Source organism: Ranitomeya imitator, chromosome 4 (assembly GCF_032444005.1).
Source record: "Ranitomeya imitator isolate aRanImi1 chromosome 4, aRanImi1.pri, whole genome shotgun sequence".
Taxonomy (NCBI): domain Eukaryota; kingdom Metazoa; phylum Chordata; class Amphibia; order Anura; family Dendrobatidae; genus Ranitomeya; species Ranitomeya imitator.
The window spans coordinates 575441699-575469380 of NC_091285.1; the positions used below are offsets into that span (position 1 = coordinate 575441699).

The following is a 27682-nucleotide window of genomic DNA, read 5'->3' on the forward strand; positions in this document are numbered from 1 at the left end:
TCAGGAATCCAGTCCACAAACAGGACCTCCCAACACAGAGGCCACTCAGGATCACGGTCTCACCAGATGCTCTTCAGGGTTCCAGTCCACACTCTCGACCTCCAAACACCCTGGCCTTTTCTCCCACAGGACCTTCCAGCCAAACCATTCAGGTCCATACACAGTAAACATGTGACCCACACCCTGGTCACATTATCAAGCTGTAACCACTCCCATAGATGGGTGGTGTGTGTATGGCTAGTTCGACCCACCCAGCTCTCAAACTAGCCCTGCCAGCCTCCCTCTAAAACAACTCAATTACTTGTGGGACTACAGGTCCCAGAACAACCTTACTTCAGGCTTACAGCACAGAGTATCTTTCTCTGCGACACACATACCGGACATTCACAATGATGCTGGACTTTGTCTCATCACCATAGTTATGCCTGCGATTGCCATGCATTCCTATGGCCTCAATACACCTCCATGCATACTCTGGGGAGATCATGCACCACCCCCTACCTGTAACAGGGGTCACTGCATCACATAGGGAATCTTCCATCAGGGGTTCCATCTGAATCTTGTTTTTCAGAGATTTACACAAAAACCCCAATGTAAGTGCTCAGCGTAGAGCGCATGATAAATGTGCACCTAGCCTTACTGCGATCTTTGGGAGGCAGAATGAAAATACCAACAGCAGTTGAAGAATTGCTTTTATTTATTTTTTACGCCGTTCCTCATGCGGTATAAGCGATTAGGTGACTTAATTTTTCGGGTCGGTGCAATTACAGTGATACCAGATTTATATGGGGTTTATATGTTTGGCTGCTGTCACACACCAAGCGCCACTTTTTATTGCAAAAACTAATCTTTGCATTGCCATGTTTTGATAGCTACAATTTTTCCATAATTTTGCTGACATAGTCATGTAAGGGCTTGTTTTTTGCGGGACAAATTGACGTTTTTATTGGTACCATTTTTGGGCACATTACTTTTTTTTATCGCTTTCTATTCCGATATTTGGAAGACAGAATGAACAAAAACCAACAATGCAGGATTTTTTTTTTTTTTTTTGGGGGGGGGCTTTATGTCGTTAATAGTGTTGAGCGATACCGTCCGATACTTGAAAGTATTAGTATCGGATAGTATCGGCCGATACCCGAAAAGTATCGGATATCGCCGATACCGATACCCGATACCAATACAAGTCAATGGGACACCAAGTATCGGAAGGTATCCTGATGGTTCCCAGGGTCTGAAGGAGACGAAACTCTCCTTCAGGCCCTGGGATCCATATTAATGTGTAAAATAAAGAATTAAAATAAAAAATATTGATATAATTACCTCTCCGGAGGCCCCTGGACATCACCGCTGGTAACCGGCAGGCTTCTTTGTTTAAAATGAGCGCGTTTAGGACCTGAGAATGACGTTGCCGTCATTGACGTTGACGTTGCGACCAATCAGAAGCCGCGACGTCATTCTCAGGTCCTAAACTCCTCATTCTAGGAATTTAGGACCTGAGAATGACGTCGCAGCTTCTGATTGGTCGCGTGGCGGTCACATGAGTGGCACGTGACCAATCAGAAGCCGTGACGTCATGGAAGTCCCTAAACGCGCTCATTTTAAACAAAGAAGGCTGCCGGTTACCAGCGGTGATGTCCAGGGGCCTCCGAAGAGGTGAGCATATCAATATTTTTTATTTTAATTCTTTATTTTACACATTAATATGGATCCGATACCAATTCCCGATATCGCAAAAATATCGGAACTCGGTATCGGAATTCCGATACCGCAAGTATCGGCCGATACCCGATACTTGCGGTATCAGAATGCTCAACACTAGTCGTTAAGCATATAGTAAAATTGATAAAGCAGTTTTATTCTTTGGGTTAGCATGATTACTGCGACACCTCAATTATATTGTTTTTGTATGTTTTGGTGCTTTTACACACTAAAAACTATTTTATAGAAAAAAATAATTATTTTTCATCTCTTTATTCTGAGAGCTATAACTTTTTTATTTTTCCGCTGACGGAGCTGTATGATGGCTTGTTTTTTGTGGGCCAAGCTGATGTTTTGAGCTGTACCCCTTTTATGTAGATATATACGAAGCATGTCGGGAAGGGGTTGAAATGGATAATTTTGGTCTATCTTGTCTCTTAAATGTGATCTATACACCTACTTTTACTTAAAAATGGCCTGCAATGGTCTTATCTTAGCCCACATAGGTACCTAAGATTAACCCATAGCAAAGTGTTATTCTCTATAGATATTAGATTAAGATTTGGTGAAAACATATATATATATATATAGATATATAATGTATATATATATATATGTTAAATAGTAGTAACATAATTACTATTGTTAGCTAGTCAATCTTACATACCACCCTGACCTCAGTTTCCCTCTTTAGGGTTTTCCAGTAAATAGCTCTGGACTTGGGGTAATGTTCTTAAATCCACTTCTTATAATACAATATATTCCTTAGTTTTAGTGTTTACTTACTATTCTCTATTTTATGCATTATATAATGAGGCCCAAAATGGCTAAAGTAGAATGTCTTGTCTGAACATGTAAAATGACGACTTATGTGCAGGTCTTTAGATAGAACAGGTACTCGGTCACTTACCCTGGACAACGAGCCGGCCTTGTGCAGTCCGGCGCACCCTGGTTCCTGGTTTGTTGGCAGCACATACGTAGACTCCAGAGTGATGCACAGTTAGGTCTGATATCATCAAATTTCCTGTACCTAAAACTTGAATTCCTTCCACACCAATAGGTCGGCCATCTGAAAGACATTCGGGTATATCAATTGGAATCTTTTTGCAGTTCCATTTCTAAATAATGGCAATAAGGGGCAATATTGTCACCCAAAATTCCAATCATAGGATCACTGACAGCGTATAGTCAGCACTAGATGATACTATATGACACTAGAGAAATGCTGGAAGGCAATGGTCCTAATTTCATATAATCCTTAAGATTGGAGACCGTGAGTAAATGTATTAAATTGTGAATGCCTACTAATTAAATATACTGATAAAATTTCTGTGTGAAGTAAAATAATTTGTAAAACCCATTTTAATAATTGGATCTGTCACCATAAGAATGGTATATGTAACAGAATAGGCTATGCTTACTGTGGTATCTGGTTATCTCTGATGCCTCCAACTGCATAAGTTATTTGGCTATGTGTAAGGGTGTGGACTGTATTGTCCTGTTCCTGCCCCTGAAGACAATAATCGCGTACCATAGATAATGTCATGCACTTTTAATATATATATATATATATATATATATATATATATATATATATAGGATAGTAACTGTACTTGCTAAAGGTTTAGGATAATATAGCCCACAATGGGAGGAGGGTTGTGCTGGTAAAAAGTAGGCACTTCCTGGAAGTGACTCGGCTAGGGAACTACAGTGACAAGTTCAATTTCAAATGCAGTGTGCTGCTAGGGCTAACATGTACCTACCGTTCAAGACAGTGCAAGTCCGTACAAGAATCCTGTGCAGACATTCCTGCAAGGTCAGGGGCTCAAGGCACAGCATAGGGGCTAAAGTGTGCAATGTGTTTATTGGGGCACAAGGGAGGATTGACGTGGAACCATGTGAAGGGAAGGTAGCGGATCCCGGGTGCACTGCGAAACTGAACTGGAAATTCCTGGTGCTGATGGGGTCAGTGGGCTTAGGGATAGTCCAGGAGGAACAGATGGTAGAGATGAAGCTGTGTTGTGCCCTATCCTACATGCTACAACCTGATAAACTTGAACTATCCAGTAAACTTTTGCTTGTTAAAATGAACTTGGTGTCCCCTGAACTTGTGTGCGGTGGATCCTGAAGACGTAGTCCTGGAGACAGCAGAGACCTGCGGCCTGCAAGTGAGTGTGATGCATCCCATACCTGACAGCACATGTGGACTGGGACATGGTTTTCCTGTAAAGTTACAGAGCATAACGAGACAGTAGCTCAGTCATGACTACCGCTCTCGGCTACTTTACATATGTATGGCTAACAAAGGAGAATTTTATAGTGAATATTTAGTAAAATGAGTCAAAGAAATAGAATAATATTAAATCGTTATGTGGAAAATAACAGTCTAAGCATCGCCAGATACCTAAATGCCCAAGGTTACTATAAGAGACATCAGCTCCCTGGTGGCATCTGGATATAGTCTGTATCTAATAGTATGAGAAGAAGAGGGCGATAGTATGAGGGCTTAGAGGCCACGGAACGTGCTGATGTAATTATTACACAATTGTAGAGAGAGATGGAGGATGTCGTATATCAAGTTTGACACATAATTCTTGTAAATGAATAGACATCGGCATTTGTGAAGTAAAATCAATTTCTGAGGAGAAAAAATTTACATACTTATACTCCATCTACACATAGATTTTTTGGCTTCTAAAAAACCCATACTTTTTTAGTGTTTCTAACAGAAATTTTTTGAGGGTTTTCTTTATTGTAACACTTGCATGACTTAAATATACACTGCTGAAAAAATAAAGGGAACACTTAAACAACAGAATATAACTCCAAGTGAATCAAACTTCTGTGAAGTCAAACTGTCCACTTAGGAAGCAACACTGATTGACAATCAATTTCACATGCTGTTGTGCAAATGGAATAGACAACAGATGGAAATTATTGGCAATTATCAAAACACCCTCAATAAAGGAGTGGTTCTGCAGGTGGCTACCACAGAAGACATCTCAGTACCAATGCTTTCTGGCTGACGTTTTGGTCACTTTTGAATGCTGGTTGTGCTTTCACACTCGTGGTAGCATGAAACGGACTCTACAACCCACACAAGTGGCTCAGGTAGTGCAACTCATCCAGTATGGCACATCAATGTGAGCTGTGGCAAGAAGGTTTGCTGTGTCTGTCAGCGTAGTGTCCAGAGGCTGGAGGCGCTACCAGGAGACAGGCCGGTACACCAAGAGACGTGGAGGGGTTACCTCCACCTTTGTGTAAGGAGGAACAGAAGGAGCACTGCCAGAGCCCTGTAAAATGACCTCCAGCAGGCCACAAAAGTGCATGTGTCTGCACAAATGGTTAGAAACCGGCTCCATGAGGATGGTCTGAGTGCCCAACGTCCACAGATGGGGGTTGTGCTCACAGCCCAACACCGTGCAGGACGCTTGGCATCTGCCACAGAACACCAGGTTTGGCAAATTCGCCACTGGCGCCCTGTGCTCTTCACAGATGAAAGCAGGTTCACACTGAGCACATGTGACAGACGTGACAGAGTCTGGAGATGCTGTGGAGAGTGATCTGCTGCCTGCAACATCCTTCAGCATGACCGATTTGGCAGTGAGTCAGTTATGGTGTGGGGTGGCATTTCTTTGGAGGGCCGCACAGCCCTCCATGTGCTCGCCAGAGGTAGCCTGACTGCCATTAGGCACTGAGATGAGATCCTCAGACCCCTTGTGAGATCATATGGTGGTGCGGTTGGCCCTGGGTTCCTCCTAATGCAGGACAATGCCAGACCTCATGAGGCTGGAGTGTGTCAGCAGTTCCTGCAGGATGAAGGCATTGAAACTATGGACTGGCCCACCCGATCCCCAGACCTGAATCCGATTGAGCACATCTGGGACATCACGTCTCACTCCATCCACCAACGTCACATTGCACCACAGACTGTCCAGGAGTTGGCAGATGCTTTAGTCCAGGTCTGGGAGGAGATCCCTCAGGAGACCATATGCCGCCTCATCAGGAGCATGCCCAGGCATTGTATAGTAGGGAGGTCATACATGCACGTGGAGGCCACACACAATACTGAGCATCTTTTCCTTGTCATGAGGCATTTCCACTGAAGTTGGATCAGCCTATAATTTGATTTTCCGCTTTGATTTTGAGTATCATTCCAAATCCTGACCTCCATGGGATATTTATTTTGATTTACATTGATAATTGTTATGTTTTATTGTTCTGAACACATTCCACTATGCAATGAATAAAAATTTGCAACTGGAATATTTCATTCAGAGATATCTCGGATGTGGTATTTTAGTGTTCCCTTTATTTTTTTGAGCAGTGTACATTTCTCTGTGAAGTTTTCTAGTCTTATAGAGTAGCCTGTGGGAAAAACGCCATACCTAAGACATCTTGTGTTTTGACAAAAAAAGAAGTTAAAAAACTCAAATACAATGAAAAATGGAAAAAATGTAGCCCAAGTTTATCAAATGTTTTCACCAGTTACAAAAACTTTTCCGCAATCCAAAATGGCACAAAAATGTTGCGTTTTTTTACTTTTTCACACCAGTCCTGCCTGGATCGGGCATAATGGAGATTTTTCTAAAGTTACACCAGAAACTTACTCTAGGTACGAGAGTAACACTTCTGGCGAGGAGCATGCAGGCGCACCACAGTGATAAGATGTGACTAATTCACTAAGTGGCATGAATTAGGACTATCTTGCTCCTGTATGCCCCTCATTAAGATTGACGTATGAAATGCCAACCTTCATTTTATAACATGACACAGATTTTAAAGTGACATCTGGCTGCATAAAAAGCCAATAAAAACCCTGGAGAAAAAAACGTCAAAAACGCCATGTATGAAACCATCATGTCATAAATGTTTAAAATGGTAAAATGTTGGCGAGATGTGAAATGTTAATTTTTATCCAGAGCATAATTACACAGGTTAAAAACCTGCTTATGAATGCATAGATTCTGTAATATCTATGTTTAAGAGTATAATACACTTAGAGATACTCAGTTACTACATTAATTGGATGACCATATAACCAAATATCACATGTAAATCCCAATGAAAGCTCTTACTGCATGTATGAACTTTACTTACTGAAAAAGACTAGAGTAATAATTTGGCAGTAGATTTACTAATCATGCAGTTGGTCTTACCAAGTCGGCTCCAGGACACAATAGGCCGGGGATTTCCAGTAGCCATGCACTCAAGGATCGCTGTCTGGTGAACGGTCTTTGTGAGATTCTCTGGGCCAACTAAGATCATTGGATCCTTGTATCCAGTGGAGTGAGGGCCTATAGTAGTTATTGGTATTGGTATAGTTACATATGGCATATAGGCATATTTTATATCAATATTTCCCTAGGAGTAGGTATATTCAAGGGCTTTACCTGTGACTCTTAGGGTAGCTTCAGGACTGTATTTAATACCAGCCGCATTGGAAGCCACACATCGAAACGCACCTGCATCTTCAGCTTGGAGTGCAGTTATCTGTAGCACACCGGTAGGAAGCAAGGTATATCTATATAGGATAGGGAGAAAATAAGACACAAATTGGGGGAAATTTCTCAAACTGAATGTGCCAGAATTCTGGATGCAGATTTCTGGCACAAAGTCAGTCAGCTAAATAGGTGATGTAAGGTTGAACTACACAGTCTTTAAAATTTATCACACAACATGAATCACTACACGTTTAGTGCATTTTAAGTCAGTCTAGTTTAAGTTTGCATTGTCTGAGGATCCATTCACACTGGACGATTATTGGTTCATTTCTTGATCTTAATCCCCTAAACAAGGCTGCTAATCACCAGAATGCTCTTTCATCAAATGAAATAATCTTAAAAAATCGTCTTTCTCAGCAGCATATCATTCTGAGTCAAGAAGACACGTACTGCCGAAAACAACGATCACGCATTTTGCACAATTGCTATAATTCAGTGCAATGTCAATACAAAGCTGTACAAAAACAGTGAAGATCAAGGGAATTTTTTGGATTTGTCAAGTTACTTCTATTGAAAGTCTCATTTATAGGTTTAGGTTACCCAGCTAATGTCCTCCTTAGATCGTGCAACCAAAGGGCAAGAATATTCTCCCTACTTCAATGTGATTTATGGCAAATCTGTGTTCACGAAGATATACGGAAGCATAAAAAAGTATATGTAAAGTTATAGGTGTTCTATGTGCTGCCAAACTGTACTATGTATGTAAGACGCCATATTACAGAGATGATCTTCTCTAGAAGCAATAGCTTTGTAATACAGGGCCTTATCCCTATCAACTTGGCATCATTTTTTAAGATTCTTATGGATTGAAACAAGATACATTTCTGCATAATGACGTACAAATGGAGAGAAACAGAGATTCTGTAACATCCTATAGATTTCTGTAGGTGCAGTATTACAAGTTTATATTATCTGATGGCTGGATGTAGCTATAATACAGTAGTGTGGATGAACCCTAGGTCAGGGTCGGTGTTAGGTTCTTGGTCCCTATGTACCTGGAGTTCTCTGTATCAATAATTTCGCCGCTCCGCTCCCATACAATCTCCGGCTCAGGCAGACCACAGATCTGACACTGAAACCTGGCCACACCGCCTTCTTCTAGGGTAGCATCCCGGGGAAAGATGTGGAAATCTGATATGGCTGTGGAAGAAAAGTGATATTGTTATTCAGTTAATGACCACAAATGTAAATTTACAGATAAAATTCACTTAACAGATTTTAGACAAATGCTAAGTGGCTTTTTATTCATTCAGTGAGATATAGTTTTACTAGATCATAGATTTGCAGTAATTATATACAATGGGGGATAGTCTGAATATCTGCAGCTCGGATATAAAGGTGAGTTATCCATTGTATCCAATGAGACTCTAAATAAAATTTTCTTGTAAAATACATAAGAAATAACCTGACTAGTTGCTATGGAAACCTCTGGTATTTTTATACTAAAATTCAAAAGCCGAAATATAAAAATTGTCCAGTTTTACTGTCCTACAATGATGATATGAAAGGCTGTCATAGAACAAATAAGACATTGTAATTAATTGTCTAATAAACATTTACGTTTTTGTTCATTAGTAAAATGTTCTGAAAATTCAATGCAGTCAAATGTATTCCCATGTCTGAAACTTTTTGTACATCTGGAGATGCTTGGATGCTCCTGGAATACAGCAGCTCCATCATTTTTACTGTGGCCACGGCCGGGTACCGAAGAGCCACCCCTGCTCAATTGAGTAGAGGGTGGATCTGTAGAACATGGTCATGGCCACGATAGTTTTGAAGGTGCTGTTGTATTCCGTCACCAACCAAGAACTTCCAGTCACCACCGGCGCCGGTTCCAGCTAATTGGCCGGGCAGCCATGTGCCACACCTCCACCGAAAAGATATTGATGGCCTATCCCAATGAAAAAGTAGTAGTCAGCCTCTTTAACTCATGCCCAGGTTTTTCCATCCAGTAGTATAAGGGGAAAGACTATTCAGGGCCATGCCTCATCTATCCAAGAGTGCCAAGAAGGCCACATGGTCTGTTTTTGTGTTATGTATGAATTGAACCAATGCATCATCGAAGTAAATGCTAATATCCAGCTACATTTAATTTCCCTTTATGGTATATTTGTAAGAGAATTATTCATTGTAAGCTCACAGGGACCCTCAGACTCACACAAGGGTGTTAGCGTCTTTGTTTGTGGTTTACACCCACCCAGCTTCACCTCACTTTATTGTCACACTGTACCAGATGGGAGGCGATGTGCTAGCCTCTATAAAACACCCCTGAGGCATATCCTATTGCTCAGGTATTTAACAAAAGGGACACATTGGATTTCTTTTTTTTGCTTCTCGCACCTCTGCTTTCTTGTATGAAAAAGTGAAAATACAGTAGACAAAAAAAATTGTCTACAGTTTTGTTATTCAGTGTAAAGTAATTGACGAGGTCTTTTCTGTGGTACATTTATAACGACACCAGATGTCTTAAAAAAAAGACGATATTAACTTCTAAGGGGTGCAGAGGTGTTATGGCAGATAAATAAATATTCATAGGAGAGCCCATTGGCGCAGCACATGATATTTTGTGTTGTGCACTTTTTGTTATTTTATATTATTATTATAGTGTCATTTATTCCATGGTGCTTTACATGTGAGGAGGGGTATACATAATAAAAACAAGTACAATAATCTACAAGGGATGGGTGAGGATACAGTAGGTGAGGGTAGAGCTGGTCGTGCAGCGGTTTGGTGGATTGGTGGCTACTGCAGGTTGTAGGCTTGTCGGAAGAGGTAGGTCTTCAGGTTCTTTTTGTTTCTCTTCAATAATATCTTCTACTTAGTTAGACTAAGTCAGTTTTTGTCAATGACAGGACACAGGTAATATGAACCAATGCAAATGGGCAAATACTTACAATAGCTACCAATTGGCAGTGGTTGGTTTAGAGGACAAAGGTGGGCATGGAGTATCTTATGCACTTTCTAACATCAATGCTATTTTATTGCTTTCTGAAATCCTTCCTGAGTTTACAAATATGACTTCATTAAGCACTTTACACCAGCTTTCTAGTATATAAAAGATGCAAACTATAAAGAAAAGCTAAACATTTAATGTGTTTTATGCACTTTAAATGCTTTTAGATCAGTTGGGTCAAGATCCGGAGATGCTCACTGATTGCTCATGTAGGAGGGTGGTGCTGTTATGGACAGTAAGGAACACGCTGTTACTTTAAGAGACTGCACCCCCTTGTTTGGCAGGATGGAATGTTCTGCTTCTCCCCTGCAATAGACTGTGTAATGAACTGGACTGTGCAGATGGCAGGGGTGGAGTCTAAACAGGGTGTGTGAGCTGAGGCTCCTGCAGAGAGAACTTTGTGCAGATAGATGCAAGAGAGGACCCCCAGCCTGTAATGGAGTGGACTTGTGAGATTTGACAGACTTTTCCGGGTGCAGCCAGGGTGGCTGTCCTGTGTTAGTTCGAGGAGCCATGAAGATACCGAGAAAGGGATTTACAGTTTCCAGGAGCACCTCCAGGACCCAGAAGCAAAGAGAAGACCACGTTTCACAGAGCTGACAGAAAGCCGTACGCACCACCGTACTAGACTGTTGGGGGCACCCCGGGACTGGATCTGAGTCCCCAACATCAACGTGAGTTTGTTCCGTTTTGTGCACATGTCAGGGCCTAGTGTAGGCTTCAATAGTCAGAACACAGCAGTCGTGAGGCCTGCATAGGCTTAGGCTTATTTGTTTATTGTTTACATTTACTTGTGTGACATATATTGAGTCTGTAATAGTTGGAGCACCGTGCTATTTTACTGACAAGCTAAAGAATATAACCCTTGTAAATTATATTTTGCCATTGCATACCCCTGTTTGCATCTTCCTCATCCACTTCATTCCTTGCCTTCCAATAAATGTACCCTTTGTTGTTTGCACCTCATCTTGTGTACAGTAGTCTTCCTGCACTGTGGTGGTCCCCCGGCCATAGCTTCACTCAAAACACCGCTGAGATGTGCGGAGTACAGATTCAAAAGAAAGTCATACTTTTTTTTATTAAATCTGTACTCTTCTCTGTGCTCTCGCTCAGGCACAAGCTGTGTGTTCCTGCCTTCCAAGCTGCAGACTTATCAGCTACCTTTTGGGAGCGTGCTGGTGGTTCTCGGGAACGGCCGGCCCGGAGGCAATGTAAGTGCATAAAACGTTTTTAAAAAGTTGAATTGTTTAGTCATTCTTAAATGTACAACTTGTACTTCTAAAAACTTTGCTACTCTTTGTGTTTATACGTTTGGGATAGATGAGGAAACCACTCTCTGATAGATTAACTATAAATTACATAAAAAAAATTAGTGTTTGCAGAAATGAACTCCAGCTCATAGTGCAGATTTCAGTATATGATGCATCAGGAAGGGCCGAAGCGAGCCGTGCCCCTCCCCCCCACGGCGTAGGCGAAGGCCTGCATGACAATGGGGGGGAGAGGGGTTGATCATTTGAATCAGGAGGGGTGGAGCTAGCCCGGGGGCTTATGGGAGTTTTGGGGTGGGGGCAGTCACTTCCCGCTCTCGGAGGATCGTGAGCAGACATACCTGACATGTCTGGCACCGACGCGATCCTCGAGGGCCTCAGGGCGGCGGCAGCGCTTCATCCTCCCGGGTGGCTGCAGGAGCAGGTGGCCCACATTATGTCGGCGGCAGGGCTGTCCGGCGCTGCAGGATCGTCGAGCGCCGCAGGGTCGGCTGGCGCTGCGGCGCTGCTGGAGCGGCGTTCTCGGAGGACGCGGCCCCCCGAGCGTCTGTCCCCGGACTCCGGTCCTCGAGCCCCCCGAAGGCGCAGGAGCCCCTCCCGGGACCCTCCAGGCCGGGCGCCGGTAAGATCAGCGGCTGCGCGGCCCCGGCCTGGGAGGAATCCACCTGCCGGTCGGGGCTCATCGGCCGTTTCGAGGCCTGCACCTCGTAGTGCAGTGGGGGCGGGGCCTCGACGCGCACGGCAACGACTGGGGCCTGTTGGAGCGGGAGGCCGCGGCGGTGTGGCTCCTGCCGCGCGGCCTGCCTCGGCCGCATCTGGATGGACGGCGGTTCCGGCAAGCAACGTTGGGGCGGGCGGCCCGCAGCTGGACGTATCCGGGCTGGCCCCACCTTCAGTGGCAGGGTCCTCTCCTGCTTCGGGGCGACAAGACAGCTTCATGGCCGCTGCGGTCGGTGTTGGGACGGATGGGAGCTGGTGCGCTGCCAGCTCGTCCACGCATGCACCTTTTTCCCCGGGAAGCCAGAGCCTGGATCCATTAGCTGCCATGCCTGTACCGGGACAGGGCACACAAGTGGACCTTACTGGAAGGCAGGGCCGGGCGGATTCGGGTGGATCCTTCGCGGACACAGCGAGTCGGGGACGTCTGAATGCCAGCACTCCGGCTGGGGGGCCCACAGATCCCTTGCAGCCCGGTGAGTATGCGTCTGTGTCAGGTCTGTGTTTACCTAATTTGGCGTCGCCTGCTGTTTTGGGCAGTCAGGGGGTTGGTGGTGTTGAGAGGGTTGCGGGTGATGCAAGTTCAGCTGGGGTGCGTGAGCTTTTGGGTAGTGTGCAGGATTTGTTATCTAGGTTGGAGCAAGGTTTGTCTGCGCAGCGGCATTTAGGGGCTTGGTTGAGCCCGCAGGTGGGGGCTTTTGGGGCGGTGGTGGCGCCAGTAGCGGCTCCGGCGCCGATATCGGTTTCAGTGCAGACGGAGAAGGAAAAAGAGTGTAGGGTGCATTTAGATGATAGGGCCCATGGCGAAGTTTATGTGTGTTTTGAGGGCCCGTTGGGGGCGCATCTAAAAAAGGAAGTTAGAGAAAAGATTGCAAAAGACGAATATGTGGAGATATTCTCGTTACTTCCGCTAGAGAAATTTAATTTGGATAAAAAGAAAAAGGAGGAGGGTAAGAAGGAGGACGAGGAAAAGCGGCGATGGCGCCTGATTCCTGAGACGTTTGGTAATTGGCTGCAGGCTTTTGTCATTCTGGCTAGTGTGATTGGAGAAAAGGCGCCTGAGAATTGCTCGGGTCTGTTCTGTTATTTGGATTCCATAAGCGAGGCTCATCGGGTTTATGGTGGTCAGGCGTGGCTCAGGTATGATGAGCAGTTCAGACAGAGGAAGGCAGTTCGGCCAGCAATTCGCCGGGATCAAAAAGATATTGGGTTATGGTTGCGGGTTATGGCGCAGTACAAGTTCGGCAACCCCTTTCACGGGGGGGCCGGAGGTTCCGGCCAGGGTTTTCAGTCCAGTACCGCGAGCGCCTCTAGTTCAGGAAGTCAAACAGGGGGTCAAAAATTGGGGGTCTGTTGGCAGTTTAACGAAGGCCAGTGTAGATTCGGGGCTAACTGCAAGTATAAACACTTGTGTTCACACTGTAGCGGCTACACACATGGCGCCGCAAAATGTTTCAAAAAGGGTAGAGGTAAGTCAGGAAGCGGTAATACCCAAGGGGATGACACCGGTGATGTGGGAAAAGATGGTCCCTTATCTAAGTAGATATTCAGATAGGGAAAAAGCGGAGTTATTGTTAGCAGGTTTTCAGGAGGGTTTTGTAATCCCGGCCCCTTCTTATGTTATTCCCTGTGTTAGGAAGAATTTGCGGTCGGCTTTATTGCATGCCGAGGTGGTTTCCGAGAAGTTGCGGAAGGAGGTTGCGATGGGTCGGATGGCGGGCCCTTTCGAGTCACCGCGTTTTGTGGATTTGGTGGTTTCCCCGTTGGGGGTCGTGCCTAAGAAAGAGGCAGGGAAATTTCGTTTGATTCAGCATCTGTCTTATCCCAGGGGTATGTCAGTTAATGACGGGATTGACCCGGGGTTGTGCTCCGTGGTTTACGCGTCATTTGACACGGCGGTAGAATGGGTTCAGAAATCCGGAAAAGGGGCCTTGTTGGCTAAGACAGATATAGAATCCGCTTTTCGGTTGTTGCCTGTTCATCCAGATAGTGTTCGGCTGCTGGGTTGTTTTTGGGAGGATCACTTTTTTGTTGACAGGTGTTTGCCTATGGGGTGTTCGCTATCTTGCGCATTATTTGAGGCTTTTAGTTCCTTTTTGGAGTGGGTGGTTCGTGATGTTTCGGGGTGTGATTCTGTCATTCATTATCTGGATGATTTTTTGTGCGTCGGCCCGGCGGGGTCTGACTGTTGTAAGACGCTTTTGAGAGCAATTGAATGGGTGGCGCATCGCTTCGGAGTTCCGTTGGCTCCGGGCAAAACGGAAGGCCCGAGCACGTGCTTGTCGTTTGCGGAAGTTAACGTTAAGGGATTTGCAATCGCTCCTCGGAAAGCTTAATTTCGCTTGTCGAGTTATGCCTATGGGCAGGGTTTTTTCGAGGCGATTGGCCATGGCTACAGCAGGAGTGAGGGCTCCTCATCATTTTGTACGGTTGTCAGCTGATCATAAAGAGGATTTGGCGGTGTGGAGCGAGTTTTTGCAGAGTTACAACGGCCGTTCGTTGTTACAGGAGGGAGTCTTGGATAACGAGTCATTGGAGTTGTTTACGGATGCAGCCGGGGGGTCAGGCTTCGGGGCGTATTTTAAGGGACAATGGTGTGCGGCAACATGGCCGCCATCTTGGATTTCTTCTGGCTTGGTTCGGAATATCGCACTTTTGGAAATTTTTCCTATCTTGGTGGCGGTACATTTGTGGCAGCAGGCTTTTCAGAACAGGCATGTTCGTTTTTACTGCGACAACATGGGAGTGGTTTGTGCGATAAACAATCTGTCGGCTTCATCGCCTCCGGTTGTGCGGGTGTTGAGACAGCTGGTCTTGTCATGTTTGAGTTTGAACGCACAGGTGACTGCGACGCATGTGCTTGGTGCTCATAATTCCATTGCTGACGCTCTTTCTCGTTCACAGTTCGAACGTTTTCGGTCGCTGGCTCCGGAGGCGGAGGTCGTTGGGTTGGAATGCCCAGCGGAGCTTTGGCTTGTGGCGTCCGAGACGCGGAGGCGTTGATCAAGTCGTCGTTGGCTCCCAGAACGTGGGAGGCTTACCAGGCTATTTGGGTGGAGTGGATGGAAGTGTTGGGGGCTGCTGGGTGTAGGTCGGGTGAGCAGGAGCAAGCGGGAGTGTTGTTGTCTTGGTTGAGTCGGGGAGCTGCTGCGGGTTGGTCTCCGGCTAAAGTGTCACGGCTTATGTCAGCTTTGGCTTTCGGTTTTAAATTGCGTGGTCAATTGGATTTAACAAAAAATTTTCTGGTGAAGCAAGCGGTTAAGGGTTTCCGGCGGGGGCCGCGGCGCATGGATACCAGGCGTCCAGTGTCTTTCGGTTTGTTGGAAAGACTGGGTGGGGTCTTGGAGTCGGTCTGCGTGTCGGGTTTTGAGGTGCGCTTATTTCGCCTAGCGTTTTCTTTAGCCTTTTTCGGGGCGTTACGGGTGGGCGAGTTGGTTTCGCCTAGCAAGAAGGTTGTGGGAGGTTTGTTGGCTCGGGACGTGCTGTTATTGGCGGGCAGAGTCGAGTTGTGGCTGCGGCAGTCCAAGGCGGATCAGGAAGGTAAGGGGAGCAGGATCGTGTTGGGTTTGGTGCCAGGGTCGGTTATGTGCCCGGTTACCTGTTTAAAAAATTTTTGGGATTTGGGGCCTTGTCGTGACCGGTCGTTATTATGCCATATGGATGGTTCCTTGTTGTCCCGGTATCAGTTTACGGTGATTTTTAGAAAGGCAATCGAGTTGCTGGGTTTGGATGTGGGTGGTTTCGCGCCCCACTCTTTTAGGATTGGGGCAGCGACGGAAGCAGCGTTGGGAGGCCTGGGGGCTCCGGCAATTCAGCGCATTGGGAGGTGGCGTTCCGATAGATATCGGAGCTATGTGCGCCCGTAAAAGTTGAAGGGCTCTTTGGGAGGCGGGGACGGTTTGGCTGTTGGTATGTGTTGATCTTGAGTTTCTGCTTTGTGTTTTTTCAGGTCCCTCGCCTTTGTTGGTGTGGATATTCGGCCATTCTTACGTTTATTGGGGAGCGCAGTGCGCCGACGTGCGGAGCGAGGGGAGACAATTGGGTTTCGATCGTGAGAAGGCGGTAATCCGGTGGTTGGGTTTTCGGGGGTTGGTATGGCGCAGAGTTCTAAAGGAAATTAATGACGGAGCCCGGTTGGACAGGGCTCCGGATATTTTAGTGTTGCACGTCGGGGGGAATGACTTGGGGGCCCGTCCATTTAGGGAATTGATTAAAGACATTAAGTAGGACTGTCTGCGTTTGTGGGTCCTGTATCCCGGTTTGACCATTGTTTGGTCTGAAATCGTGCCGAGGAAACGGTGGAGGAATATGAGGTCACTGGACAAGTTGAATAAAGCCCGGATAAAAGTTAATCGGGCGGTGTCCAGTTTCGTGGCCAGGAACGGGGGCGTGGCGGTGTGCCATTTTGAGCTGGAGAAAGGGGAAGAGGCCTTTTGGTTGGCGGATGGGGTCCATTTGAATGCGGTAGGAATGGACTTGTGAGCCCTCGCTATTCAGGAGGGCATTGAACGGGCCTTATTTTTTCGGAGTGGTGGGGTCTCGGGCCTTTGAGGGGTTCAAAGGGCCTTTCGTTGTGGCGGCTGGGGGGAGTCCTGGGAGTTGGTAAAAATTGGATTTGGGGATCCATTTTGGCATATGGGTCCTCTGTTTTAGTGGTGGTATATTTTTGAATCTGGTGAATGGTGGTTGGGGAGTTCCGGCAGGGGTGGCTGGATCTCCAGGGATTTTTACCGTGAACAGTGAACCCTCGTTTGGGTTTTTGGTGCTCCCGAGCCAGGGTTTTGAACGGCTGGGGGTAAAGTTGGTGTTATGGATGTTCACGGTATGGCTTGTCAATCACCAGATTCTTGGGGCTCCTAGGACTCCTTCTAGCCTTTAAAATGTTATTTATTGTTATTAATGTATTATTGTTATATGTTTTAATAAAAAAGGCTACTGTGGCCTAGATCATTCCAAAAGAATTACAGTGGTTGTGTTTTTATTGGGTTTAGAATGATAGTTGGGGGGCCACGGGTGGGGATAGAATGGGTGGGGGTGTCGTAACGGCAAAGTCTACTCCTTCGACAATACCAGGGTCAAGGAAGGGCCGAAGCGAGCCGTGCCCCTCCCCCCCACGGCGTAGGCGAAGGCCTGCATGACAATGGGGGGGAGAGGGGTAGATAATTTGAATCAGGAGGGGGTGGAGCTAGCCCGGGGGCTTATGGGAGTTTTGGGGTGGGGGCAGTCACTTCCCGCTCTCGGAGGATCGTGAGCAGTCCCGCCCTCCCGCCCTATTGTTATTTTCATTTTATTAAAAAAAAAAAAAAAAGTGGAGGGAGAGGGTTTTATTAAGTTGGTCGTTAAATGGGAGGGTTGTTGTTTCTTGTGGGTCATTGTGGCCGTGGCGGCTGGGGGGAGCCCTGGGAGTTGGTAAAAATTGGATTTGGGGATCCATTTTGGCATATGGGTCCTCTGTTTTAGTGTTGGTATATTTTTGAATCTGGTGAATGGTGGTTGGGGAGTTCCGGCAGGGGTGGCTGGATCTCCAGGGATTTTTACCGTGAACAGTGAACCCTCGTTTGGGTTTTTGGTGCTCCCGAGCCAGGGTTTTGAACGGCTGGGGGTAAAGTTGGTGTTATGGATGTTCACGGTATGGCTTGTCAATCACCAGATTCTTGGGGCTCCTAGGACTCCTTCTAGCCTTTAAAATGTTATTTATTGTTATTAATGTATTATTGTTATATGTTTTAATAAAAAAGGCTACTGTGGCCTAGATCATTCCAAAAGAATTACACTGGTTGTGTTTTTATTGGGTTTAGAATGATAGTTGGGGGGCCACGGGTGGGGATAGAATGGGTGGGGGTGTCGTAACGGCAAAGTCTACTCCTTCGACAATACCAGGGTCATGTAGGGTTTAACATTTTAAAGGTATCATAGAGCACAACGTAGAGGGAATAGTGCCCCTACTCCATTCAGGTGTAAAGCTGTCCATACACATTGGATAGAGCTGACAGCTCGATCTCCTGATTCCTGCATGCTCAAGAACGTTCACCTTTGCCTAAGCGTTCATGTATTCTCTATGAAAGTGTATCATGGTGCGGGGCAGTAATCGTGGACAAGGTACTTGTCTGTTGTCTCCTGACACGTTACATGATGGTGGGTGTCCTGGTTGTGTGTATGAACTTGTGTTATGAGGGAGCTACACCCATGCAGACCTCATGTAACCGATAACACTGGTTTGTCAGGATCAGTTGTTAACCAGTTCATGAAAGGAGACCACCAGTTCTTAACAAACTAAGCTTTACTAAACAGCCATTGCATGGTAACTATGTACACAGGATAGTGGGTACACAACTGCTCGCACTTTTTTTAATAAATACACAACATCTCAATACACAATCTCGTTACTTCCTCGGCCTCATAAATTCATGCCTCCACTGTTTTTTTTCATTCACCACCACCCAGCTTAACACCATAGTACAGTCTGCAAAAGTAATTTCCTCTTCCCTCGGTTCCACATCTTATTCTCCTCATAGAGGAGAGAGTTTGCCAATATGGCCGGACTCAGATTCAAGTTCTTTGATGCTTAGGGAACTTCTGCCTAGAGCACTCACTTCATCTCGCATTCTATTCTGTCCTGGCCTGTTACTTTTAAGAGCTATAAGCTACTTGGGGCCAAGCTGCTAGACGTACCTTCTCCAGACCCTTCTCACTTGGTCACTCTTCTCTCTGATCAGTTCTCTGAGCTGGCACTGTCCTCTCTGCATTTCTAACGCTCTCTCTGTCTTGATCTGTTCCTCAGGATCATGCTATCTCTGTCCCGATCTCCTTTCTCTCTTGTCACAGAACACCCATTGCATGCAGCCTTGCTGAGCACTCAGATCAAACATCTAGCTCTAGTCAGGCCCTGTCTGAGTCCCCACCAGGAAGGCTTCTCTGATCCTGCTCATAGCCCCGCTCCCTGTGCTAGTCCCAATACTTAACTACGTCTTACTCTACTCACTGTCTGTTGCTGGGCAGAACTCGGCTCCCTAACAGCCCAGAGCAAAACATTACAATACACCAAATCACAATCCACACTAGACATCATCATCACCATAATGCATGACATTATATTCACTACTAGGGTTGAGTGAAACGGGTCGTTCATTTTCAAAAGTCGCCGACTTTTGGCAAAGTCGGGTTTCATGAAACCCGATCCGACCCCTGTGCGGGGTCGGCCATGCGGTACGCGACTTTCGCGCCAAAGTCGCGTTTCAATGACGCGAAAAGCGCCATTTCTCAGCCAATGAAGGTAAACGCAGAGTGTGGGCAGCGTGATGACATAGGTCCTGGTCCCCACCATCTTAGAGAAGGGCATTGCAGTGATTGGCTTGCTGTCTGCGGCGTCACAGGGGCTATAAAGGGGCGTTCCCGCCGACCGCCATGTTACTGCTGCTGATCTGAGCTTAGGGAGAGGTTGCTGCCGCTTCGTCAGAAGCAGGGATAGCGTTAGGCAGGGTCCATTAACCACCAAACCGCTTGTGCTGTAGCGATTTCCACTGCCCAACACCACCTTCGGTGTGCAGGGACAGTGGAAGCTACATTTTTTTTTTTTTTTCCCTCAGCGCTGTAGCTCATTGGGCTGCCCTAGAAGGCTCCCTGATAGCTGCATTGCTGTGTGTACGCCGCTGTGCAAACCAACTGCTTTTTTCAAAGCACAAATCCTCTTGTTCCTTCCTTTCTGCACAGCTATCTTTTTGGTTTGTACACACTTTTTATTTAATTTGTGCATCAGTCCACTCCTTATTGCTGCCTGCCATACCTGGCTGAGATTACTGCAGGGAGATAGTAATTGAAGGACACTCCCTGTTTTTTTTTTTTTTTTTTGTGGGAGATTAAGATTGACATTTCTGCTAGAGTGCCATCCCTGTCTGTGTCATCTCTCACTCAGTGGGCCATAGAAAGCCTATTTATTTTTTTGCTTGATTTGGGTTATAAAATCTACCTGAAAAAATCACTACATCAATCAGTGGGAGAAAAATATTGGCCTCAGGGCTTGTGTGCCACTCTTGACTCCTGTGTGCATCATCACTCACTCAGTGGGCCATAGAAAGCCTATTTATTTTTTTGCTTGATTTTGGTTCTAAAATCTACCTGAAAAAATCACTACATCAATCAGTGGGAGAAAAATATTGGCCTCAGGGCTTGTGTGCCACTCCTGACTCCTGTGTGCATCATCACTCACTCAGTGGGCCATAGAAAGCCCATTTTTTTTTTTTTTTGCTTTATTTGGGTTCTAAATTCTACCTGAAAAAATCAATAAATCAATCAGTGGGAGATTAATATTGGCCTTTGGGCTTGTGTGCCAGTCCTAAGCGTGCCATCTCTCTCTCAGATAGTGGGCCATAGAAAGCCTATTTATTTTTTTATTTTTTTTTAATGGGTTTATAAATTTTCCCTGGAAAAAAAAAAAAAAAGTGGGAGATTAATATTGGCCTCTGGGCTTGTGTGCCAGTCCTGAGCGTGCCATCTCTCTCACAAATAGTGGGCCATAGAAAGCCTATTTATTTATTTTTTTTTGGTTTTATAAATTCTCCCTTAAAAAAAAGGGAGATTAATATTGGCCTTTGGGCTTGTGTGCCAGTCCTAAGCGTGCCATCTCTCTCTCTCAGATAGTGGGCCATAGAAAGCCTATTTATTTTTATTTATTTTTTTAATGGGTTTATAAATTTTCCCTGGAAAAAAAAAAAAAAAGTGGGACATTAATATTGGCCTCTGGGCTTGTGTGCCAGTCCTGAGCGTGCCATCTCTCTCACAAATAGTGGGCCATAGAAAGCCTATTTATTTATTTTTTTTTGGTTTTATAAATTCTCCCTTAAAAAAAAAGGGAGATTAATATTGGCCTTTGGGCTTGTGTGCCAGTCCTAAGCGTGCCATCTCTCTCTCTCAGATAGTGGGCCATAGAAAGCCTATTTATTTTTATTTTTTTTTAATGGGTTTATAAATTTTCCCTGGAAAAAAAAAAAAAAGTGGGAGATTAATTTTGGCCTCTGGGCTTGTGTGCCAGTCCTGAGCGTGCCATCTCTCTCACAAATAGTGGGCCATAGAAAGCCTATTTATAATTTTTTTTATTGGGTTTATAAATTTTCCCTGGAACAAAAAAAAAAAAGTGGGAGATAAATATTGGCCTCTGGGCTTGTGTGCCACTCCTGACTCCTGTGTGCGTCATCTCTCACTCAGTGGGCCATAGAAAGCCTTTTTTTGTTTTATTTGTTTTCTAAATTCTCCCTGAAAAAATCATTTTATTTTCTTTGGTTTCTAAATTCTTCCTGAAAAAATCATTTTATTCTATTTTTTTTTTCCTAAAGTCTCCCTGAAAAAAAAACAAAAAAAAAAACAAATCAGTGGGAGATTAATATTGCCCTTTCTGCTTGTGTGCCAGTCTTGACTCCTGGGTGTGCCATCTCTCTCTCTCTCTCTCCAATTGTGGGCCATAGAAAGCCTATTATTTTTTTAGCTTGATTTGGGTTCCAAAATCTACCTGAAAAAATCACTACATCAATCAGTGGGAGATAAATATTGGCCTCTGGGCTTGTGTGCCACTCCTGACTCCTGTGTGCGTCATCTCTCACTCAGTGGGCCATAGAAAGCCTTTTTTTGTTTTATTTGTTTTCTAAATTCTCCCTGAAAAAATCATTTTATTTTATTTGGTTTCTAAATTCTTCCTGAAAAAATCATTTTATTCTATTTTTTTTTTCCTAAAGTCTCCCTGAAAAAAAAACAAAAAAAAAACAAATCAGTGGGAGATTAATATTGCCCTTTCTGCTTGTGTGCCAGTCTTGACTCCTGGGTGTGCCATCTCTCTCTCTCTCTCCAATTGTGGGCCATAGAAAGCCTATTATTTTTTAGCTTGATTTGGGTTCCAAAATCTACCTGAAAAAATCACTACATCAATCAGTGGGAGATAAATATTGGCCTCTGGGCTTGTGTGCCACTCCTGACTCCTGTGTGCGTCATCTCTCACTCAGTGGGCCATAGAAAGCCTTTTTTTGTTTTATTTGTTTTCTAAATTCTCCCTGAAAAAAATCATTTTATTTTCTTTGGTTTCTAAATTCTTCCTGAAAAAATCATTTTATTCTATTTTTTTTTTTCCTAAAGTCTCCCTGAAAAAAAAACAAAAAAAAAACAAATCAGTGGGAGATTAATATTGCCCTTTCTGCTTGTGTGCCAGTCTTGACTCCTGGGTGTGCCATCTCTCTCTCTCTCTCTCCAATTGTGGGCCATAGAAAGCCTATTATTTTTTTAGCTTGATTTGGGTTCCAAAATCTACCTGAAAAAATCACTACATCAATCAGTGGGAGATAAATATTGACCTCTGGGCTTGTGTGCCACTCCTGACTCCTGTATGCGTCATCTCTCACTCAGTGGGCCATAGAAAGCCTTTTTTTGTTTTGTTTTCTAAATTCTCCCTGAAAAAATCATTTTATTTTATTTGGTTTCTAAATTCTTCCTGAAAAAATCATTTTATTCTATTTTTTTTTTCCTAAAGTCTCCCTGAAAAAAAAAAAAAAAAACAAATCAGTGGGAGATTAATATTGCCCTTTCTGCTTGTGTGCCAGTCTTGACTCCTGGGTGTGCCATCTCTCTCTCTCTCTCCAATTGTGGGCCATAGAAAGCCTATTATTTTTTTTAGCTTGATTTGGGTTCCAAAATCTACCTGAAAAAATCACTACATCAATCAGTGGGAGATAAATATTGGCCTCTGGGCTTGTGTGCCACTCCTGACTCCTGTGTGCGTCATCTCTCACTCAGTGGGCCATAGAAAGCCTTTTTTTGTTTTATTTGTTTTCTAAATTCTCCCTGAAAAAATCATTTTATTTTATTTGGTTTCTAAATTCTTCCTGAAAAAATCATTTTATTCTATTATTTTTTTTTCCTAAAGTCTCCCTTAAAAAAAAAAAAAAATCAAATCAGTGGGAGATTAATATTTACATTTGTGCTTCAGTGACAGTCCTGCGTGTGTGGCATCTCTCTCATTTGTTGCCACCAACAACAGAGTGTGTAACATTGTGCCTGATTTTCGTTGTGGTCTCACTCACCTGTAAAGGGGTAGCTAAATCATACTGAAGTTATAGCTCACCGTGTAATTTGTGTGACAGCTACAAATACCGTTAGTTTGTTTACGTTTTTAAAACAATGAGGAAGTATGGTGGAAGAGGTCGTGGCCGGGGGCGTTCATTGTCAGCTGGTAATGAGGGTAGTGGTAGTGGTGGAGCATCAGCTGGTCGTGGGAAAAAAAATATTGCACCTAAGTCTGGAGCTGTGGAGCCAGGTTCGTCGTCTGGCTACACAAGGCCTCGAACGCTCCCTTTTCTGGGAGTAGGAAAACCGCTTTTAAAGCCGGAGCAGCAAGAGCAAGTTTTGGCTTACCTTGCTGACTCAGCCTCTAGCTCTTTTGCCTCCTCTCGTGAAACTGGTAAATGTCAAAGCAGCGCGTCGTTAGTGGATGTTCACGGTCAGGGACAAGTCGCTTCCTTGTCCTCTTCAGCAAAAACAACAACAGAGAAGAATGCAGCAGGCGACACAACGGGTTACTCCATGGAGCTCTTTACACATACCGTCCCTGGCTTAGAAAGTGAAGCAGTTAACAGTCCATGCCCATTACAAGTTGAATCTGACATGGAGTGCACTGATGCACAGCCACAGCCAGACTACTATGCTGGTCCTTTGACTCAGACCACAACATTGCCCTCGCAGGGTGCTGATCAAGAATCAGACCCTGATGAGACTATGTTGCCCCATCACGAACGCTATACCACCGACCGACACGGTGACACAGACGAAGTTGCACACGAGCTACAAGAAGAGGTAATAGATGACCCAGTTCTTGACCCCGATTGGCAGCCATTGAGGGAACAGGGTGCAGGCGGCAGCAGTTCTGAAGCGGAGGAGGAGGGGCCGCAGCAGGCATCAACATCGCAACAGGTTCCATCTGCCGGGCCCGTATCTTGCCCAAAACGCGTGGCAAAGCCAAAACCTGTTGGAGGACAGCGTGGCCATCCGGTTAAAGCTCAGTCTGCAATGCCTGAAAAGGTATTCGATGCTAGAAAGAGTGCAGTCTGGCATTTTTTTAAACAACATCCAATTGATCAGCGCAAAGTCATCTGTCAAAAATGTTCAACTACCTTAAGCAGAGGACAGAATCTGAAAAGTCTCAATACAAGTTGCATGCATAGACATTTAACCACCATGCATTTGCAAGCCTGGACTAACTACCAAACGTCCCTTAAGGTTGTAGCACCCTCGGCCAATGAAGCTAGTCAGCAACGCAACATCCCTTCCGGCAGTGTAGGGCCACCATTTTCCGCACCACCTGCAGTATCTGTGCAGGTTTCTTTGCCAGGCCAAAGCAGTCAGGGTCAGGGAATCACCAGTTTCGTAGTAGGAAACACTGCATCTAGGGCACCGGTGGCAACAATACCATCTCCCACCGTCTCTCAGTCTGCCATGTCCACCGGCACCCCCGCTAGTTCCACGATCTCCAGCTCTCCAGTCCAGCTCACCCTACATGAGACTATGGTTAGAAAAAGGAATTACTTAGCCTCGCATCCGCGTACACAGGGTTTGAACGCACACATAGCTAGACTAATCTCGTTAGAGATGATGCCCTACCGGTTAGTTGAAAGCGAAGCTTTCAAAGCCCTGATGGACTACGCTGTACCACGCTACGAGCTACCCAGTCGACACTTTTTTTCCAGAAAAGCCATCCCAGCCCTCCACCAGCATGTTAAAGAGCGCATCGTCCATGCACTCAGGCAATCTGTGAGCACAAAGGTGCACCTGACAACAGATGCATGGACCAGTAGGCATGGCCAGGGACGTTACGTGTCCATCACGGCACACTGGGTAAATGTGGTGGATGCAGGGTCCACAGGGGACAGCAAGTTTGGGACAGTTCTGCCTAGCCCACGGTCTAGGAAACAATTGGCTGTAGCCGTTCGCACCCCCTCCTCCTCCTCTTCGTCCTCCTGCAGAAGCGAGAGCTCGTCCACAGACCGCAGTCGCACAACCACTCCATCCGCAGCTGCCACTGTTGCACACCAGGTCTCCCATTATGGGGCAGCTACTGGCAAACGTCAGCAGGCTGTATTGGCTATGAAGTGTTTGGGCGACAACAGACACACCGCGGAAGTTCTGTCCGAGTTCTTGCAGAAAGAAACGCAGTCGTGGCTGGGCACTGTAGATCTTGAGGCAGGCAAGGTAGTGAGTGATAACGGAAGGAATTTCATGGCTGCCATCTCCCTTTCCCAACTGAAACACATTCCTTGCCTGGCTCACACCTTAAACCTGGTGGTGCAGTGCTTCCTGAAAAGTTATCCGGGGTTATCCGACCTGCTCCTCAAAGTGCGTGGACTTTGCTCACATATCCGCCGTTCGCCCTTACACTCCAGCCGTATGCAGACCTATCAGCGTTCTTTGAACCTTCCCCAGCATCGCCTAATCATAGACGTTGCAACAAGGTGGAACTCAACACTGCACATGCTTCAGAGACTGTGTGAACAGAGGCGGGCTGTTATGTTTTTGTGGGAGGATACACATACACGGGCAGGCAGTAGGATGGCAGACATGGAGTTGTCAGGTGTGCAGTGGTCGAAGATTCAAGACATGTGCCAAGTCCTTCAGTGTTTTGAGGAATGCACACGGCTGGTTAGTGCAGACAACGCCATAATAAGCATGAGCATCCCCCTAATGCGTCTGCTGATGCAAAGTTTGATGCACATAAAGGATCAGGCGTCTGCAGCTGAGGAAGAGGAAAGCCTTGATGACAGTCAGCCATTGTCTGGCCAGGGCAGTGTACAGGACGAGGTAGCGGGCGAAGAGGAGGAGGAGGACGAGGAGGATGATGGGGATGATTATATTTTTAATGAGGAAGCTTTTCCGGGGCCACTGGAAATTGGTGGCGCGGCAAGGCCGGGTTCTGGTTTTTTGGGGGACACAAGTGACGTGGATTTGCCTGAAACTGCCCCTCAACCAAGCACAACCGCAGATTTGAGAACTGGAACTTTGGCCCACATGGCGGATTATGCCTTACGTATCCTCAAAAGGGACACACGCATAACTAAAATGATGAATGATGACGATTACTGGTTGGCCTGCCTCCTTGATCCTCGCTATAAAGGCAAATTGCAAAATATAATGCCACATGAGAACTTGGAACTAATATTAGCAACCAAACAATCAACTCTTGTTGACCGTTTGCTTCTGGCATTCCCTGCACACAGCGCCCGTGATCGTTCTCACACGAGCTGCAGGGGCCAGCAGACCAGAGGAGTTAGAGGGGCAGAAATCAGAAGTGGCGTTGGCCAGAGGGGTTTTCTGACCAGGTTGTGGAGTGATTTTGCTATGACCGCAGACAGGACAGGTACTGCAGCATCAATTCAAAGTGACAGGAGACAACATTTGTCCAGTATGGTTACAAACTATTTTTCATCCCTTATCGATGTTCTCCCTCAACCGTCATTCCCATTTGATTACTGGGCATCAAAATTAGACACCTGGCCAGAATTGGCAGAATATGCATTGCAGGAGCTTGCTTGCCCGGCAGCTAGTGTCCTATCAGAAAGAGTATTCAGTGCTGCAGGTTCAATACTAACAGAAAAAAGGACTCGTCTGGCTACCCAAAATGTAGATGATCTAACCTTCATTAAAATGAACCACAACTGGATTTCGAAATCTTTTGCCCCACCTTGCCCGGCTGACACCTAGCTTTCCTATGAAAAGGTCTTGCCTGTGGACTATTCTGAATGCCTTTTCCAATCTCGTAATTTTCTGCACCTGATTGTCCAGCATACGACATGTTTACACCTCACTAAATGGCCAAACTCCCCACACGGGGCCGTGGTATCGACACTTGGCGACAGCACCCGTGAGAGTGCAGTTTGTCTGAAGAGGTGGGTGAGCCCGCTTTTGGTCGACGGCACTGCCACTGGGTCCCTCCTAGTACAATAAAGTGTCTCTGGCGGTGGTGGTGCGCACCCAACGTCAGACACACCGTTGTAATATGAGGGGCCCTGGGCCTGTACCGCCGGCCACAAGACAGTTTCCCCCCACCCCAGCTCAAACAGTGCTCTACCACTTGCAAAATTATCTCACAGCTCCACCAATGTTTAGTCTATGCGCTGACATCCTTCAATGCCTGCCACTGACAATACCATTGTATTGACATTTTTGTTATGTTAGGCCTTCGATGCCTGTCTGTGGTCACTCCTTCCACTAGGCCTCCACTGACCACACCACTGCTGCCCGTGTACCCCTGTAACCAATTTAAAATTGCCTACAGCCATGTGTTATTATTTTAGGCCTTCGATGCCTGTCTGCGGTGACTCCTTCCACTAGGCCTCCACTGACCACACCACTGCTGCCCGTGTACCCCTGGAACCAATTTAAAATTGCCTACAGCCATGTGTTATTATTTTAGGCCTTCGATGCCTGTCTGCGGTCACTCCTTCCACTAGGCCTCCACTGACCACACCACTGCTGCCCGTGTACCCCTGGAACCAATTTAAAATTGCCTACAG

The 27682-nt window shown here is 45.7% G+C and overlaps 1 protein-coding gene across 1 annotated transcript in view; it reads right to left on the bottom strand.

Moving 5' to 3' along the window:
- IGDCC3 (immunoglobulin superfamily DCC subclass member 3) overlaps window positions 1–27682 on the bottom strand; it is a 233753-nt gene that overhangs the window by 56979 nt on the left and 149092 nt on the right. The window contains exons 3-6 of the mRNA XM_069766358.1: window positions 8201–8345; window positions 7095–7225; window positions 6861–6998; window positions 2612–2770 (exon numbers count right to left, since the gene is read on the bottom strand). Of these exons, the coding sequence (XP_069622459.1) occupies window positions 2612–2770; window positions 6861–6998; window positions 7095–7225; window positions 8201–8345 (573 nt within the window). The remainder of the gene's footprint in view (window positions 1–2611; window positions 2771–6860; window positions 6999–7094; window positions 7226–8200; window positions 8346–27682) is intronic.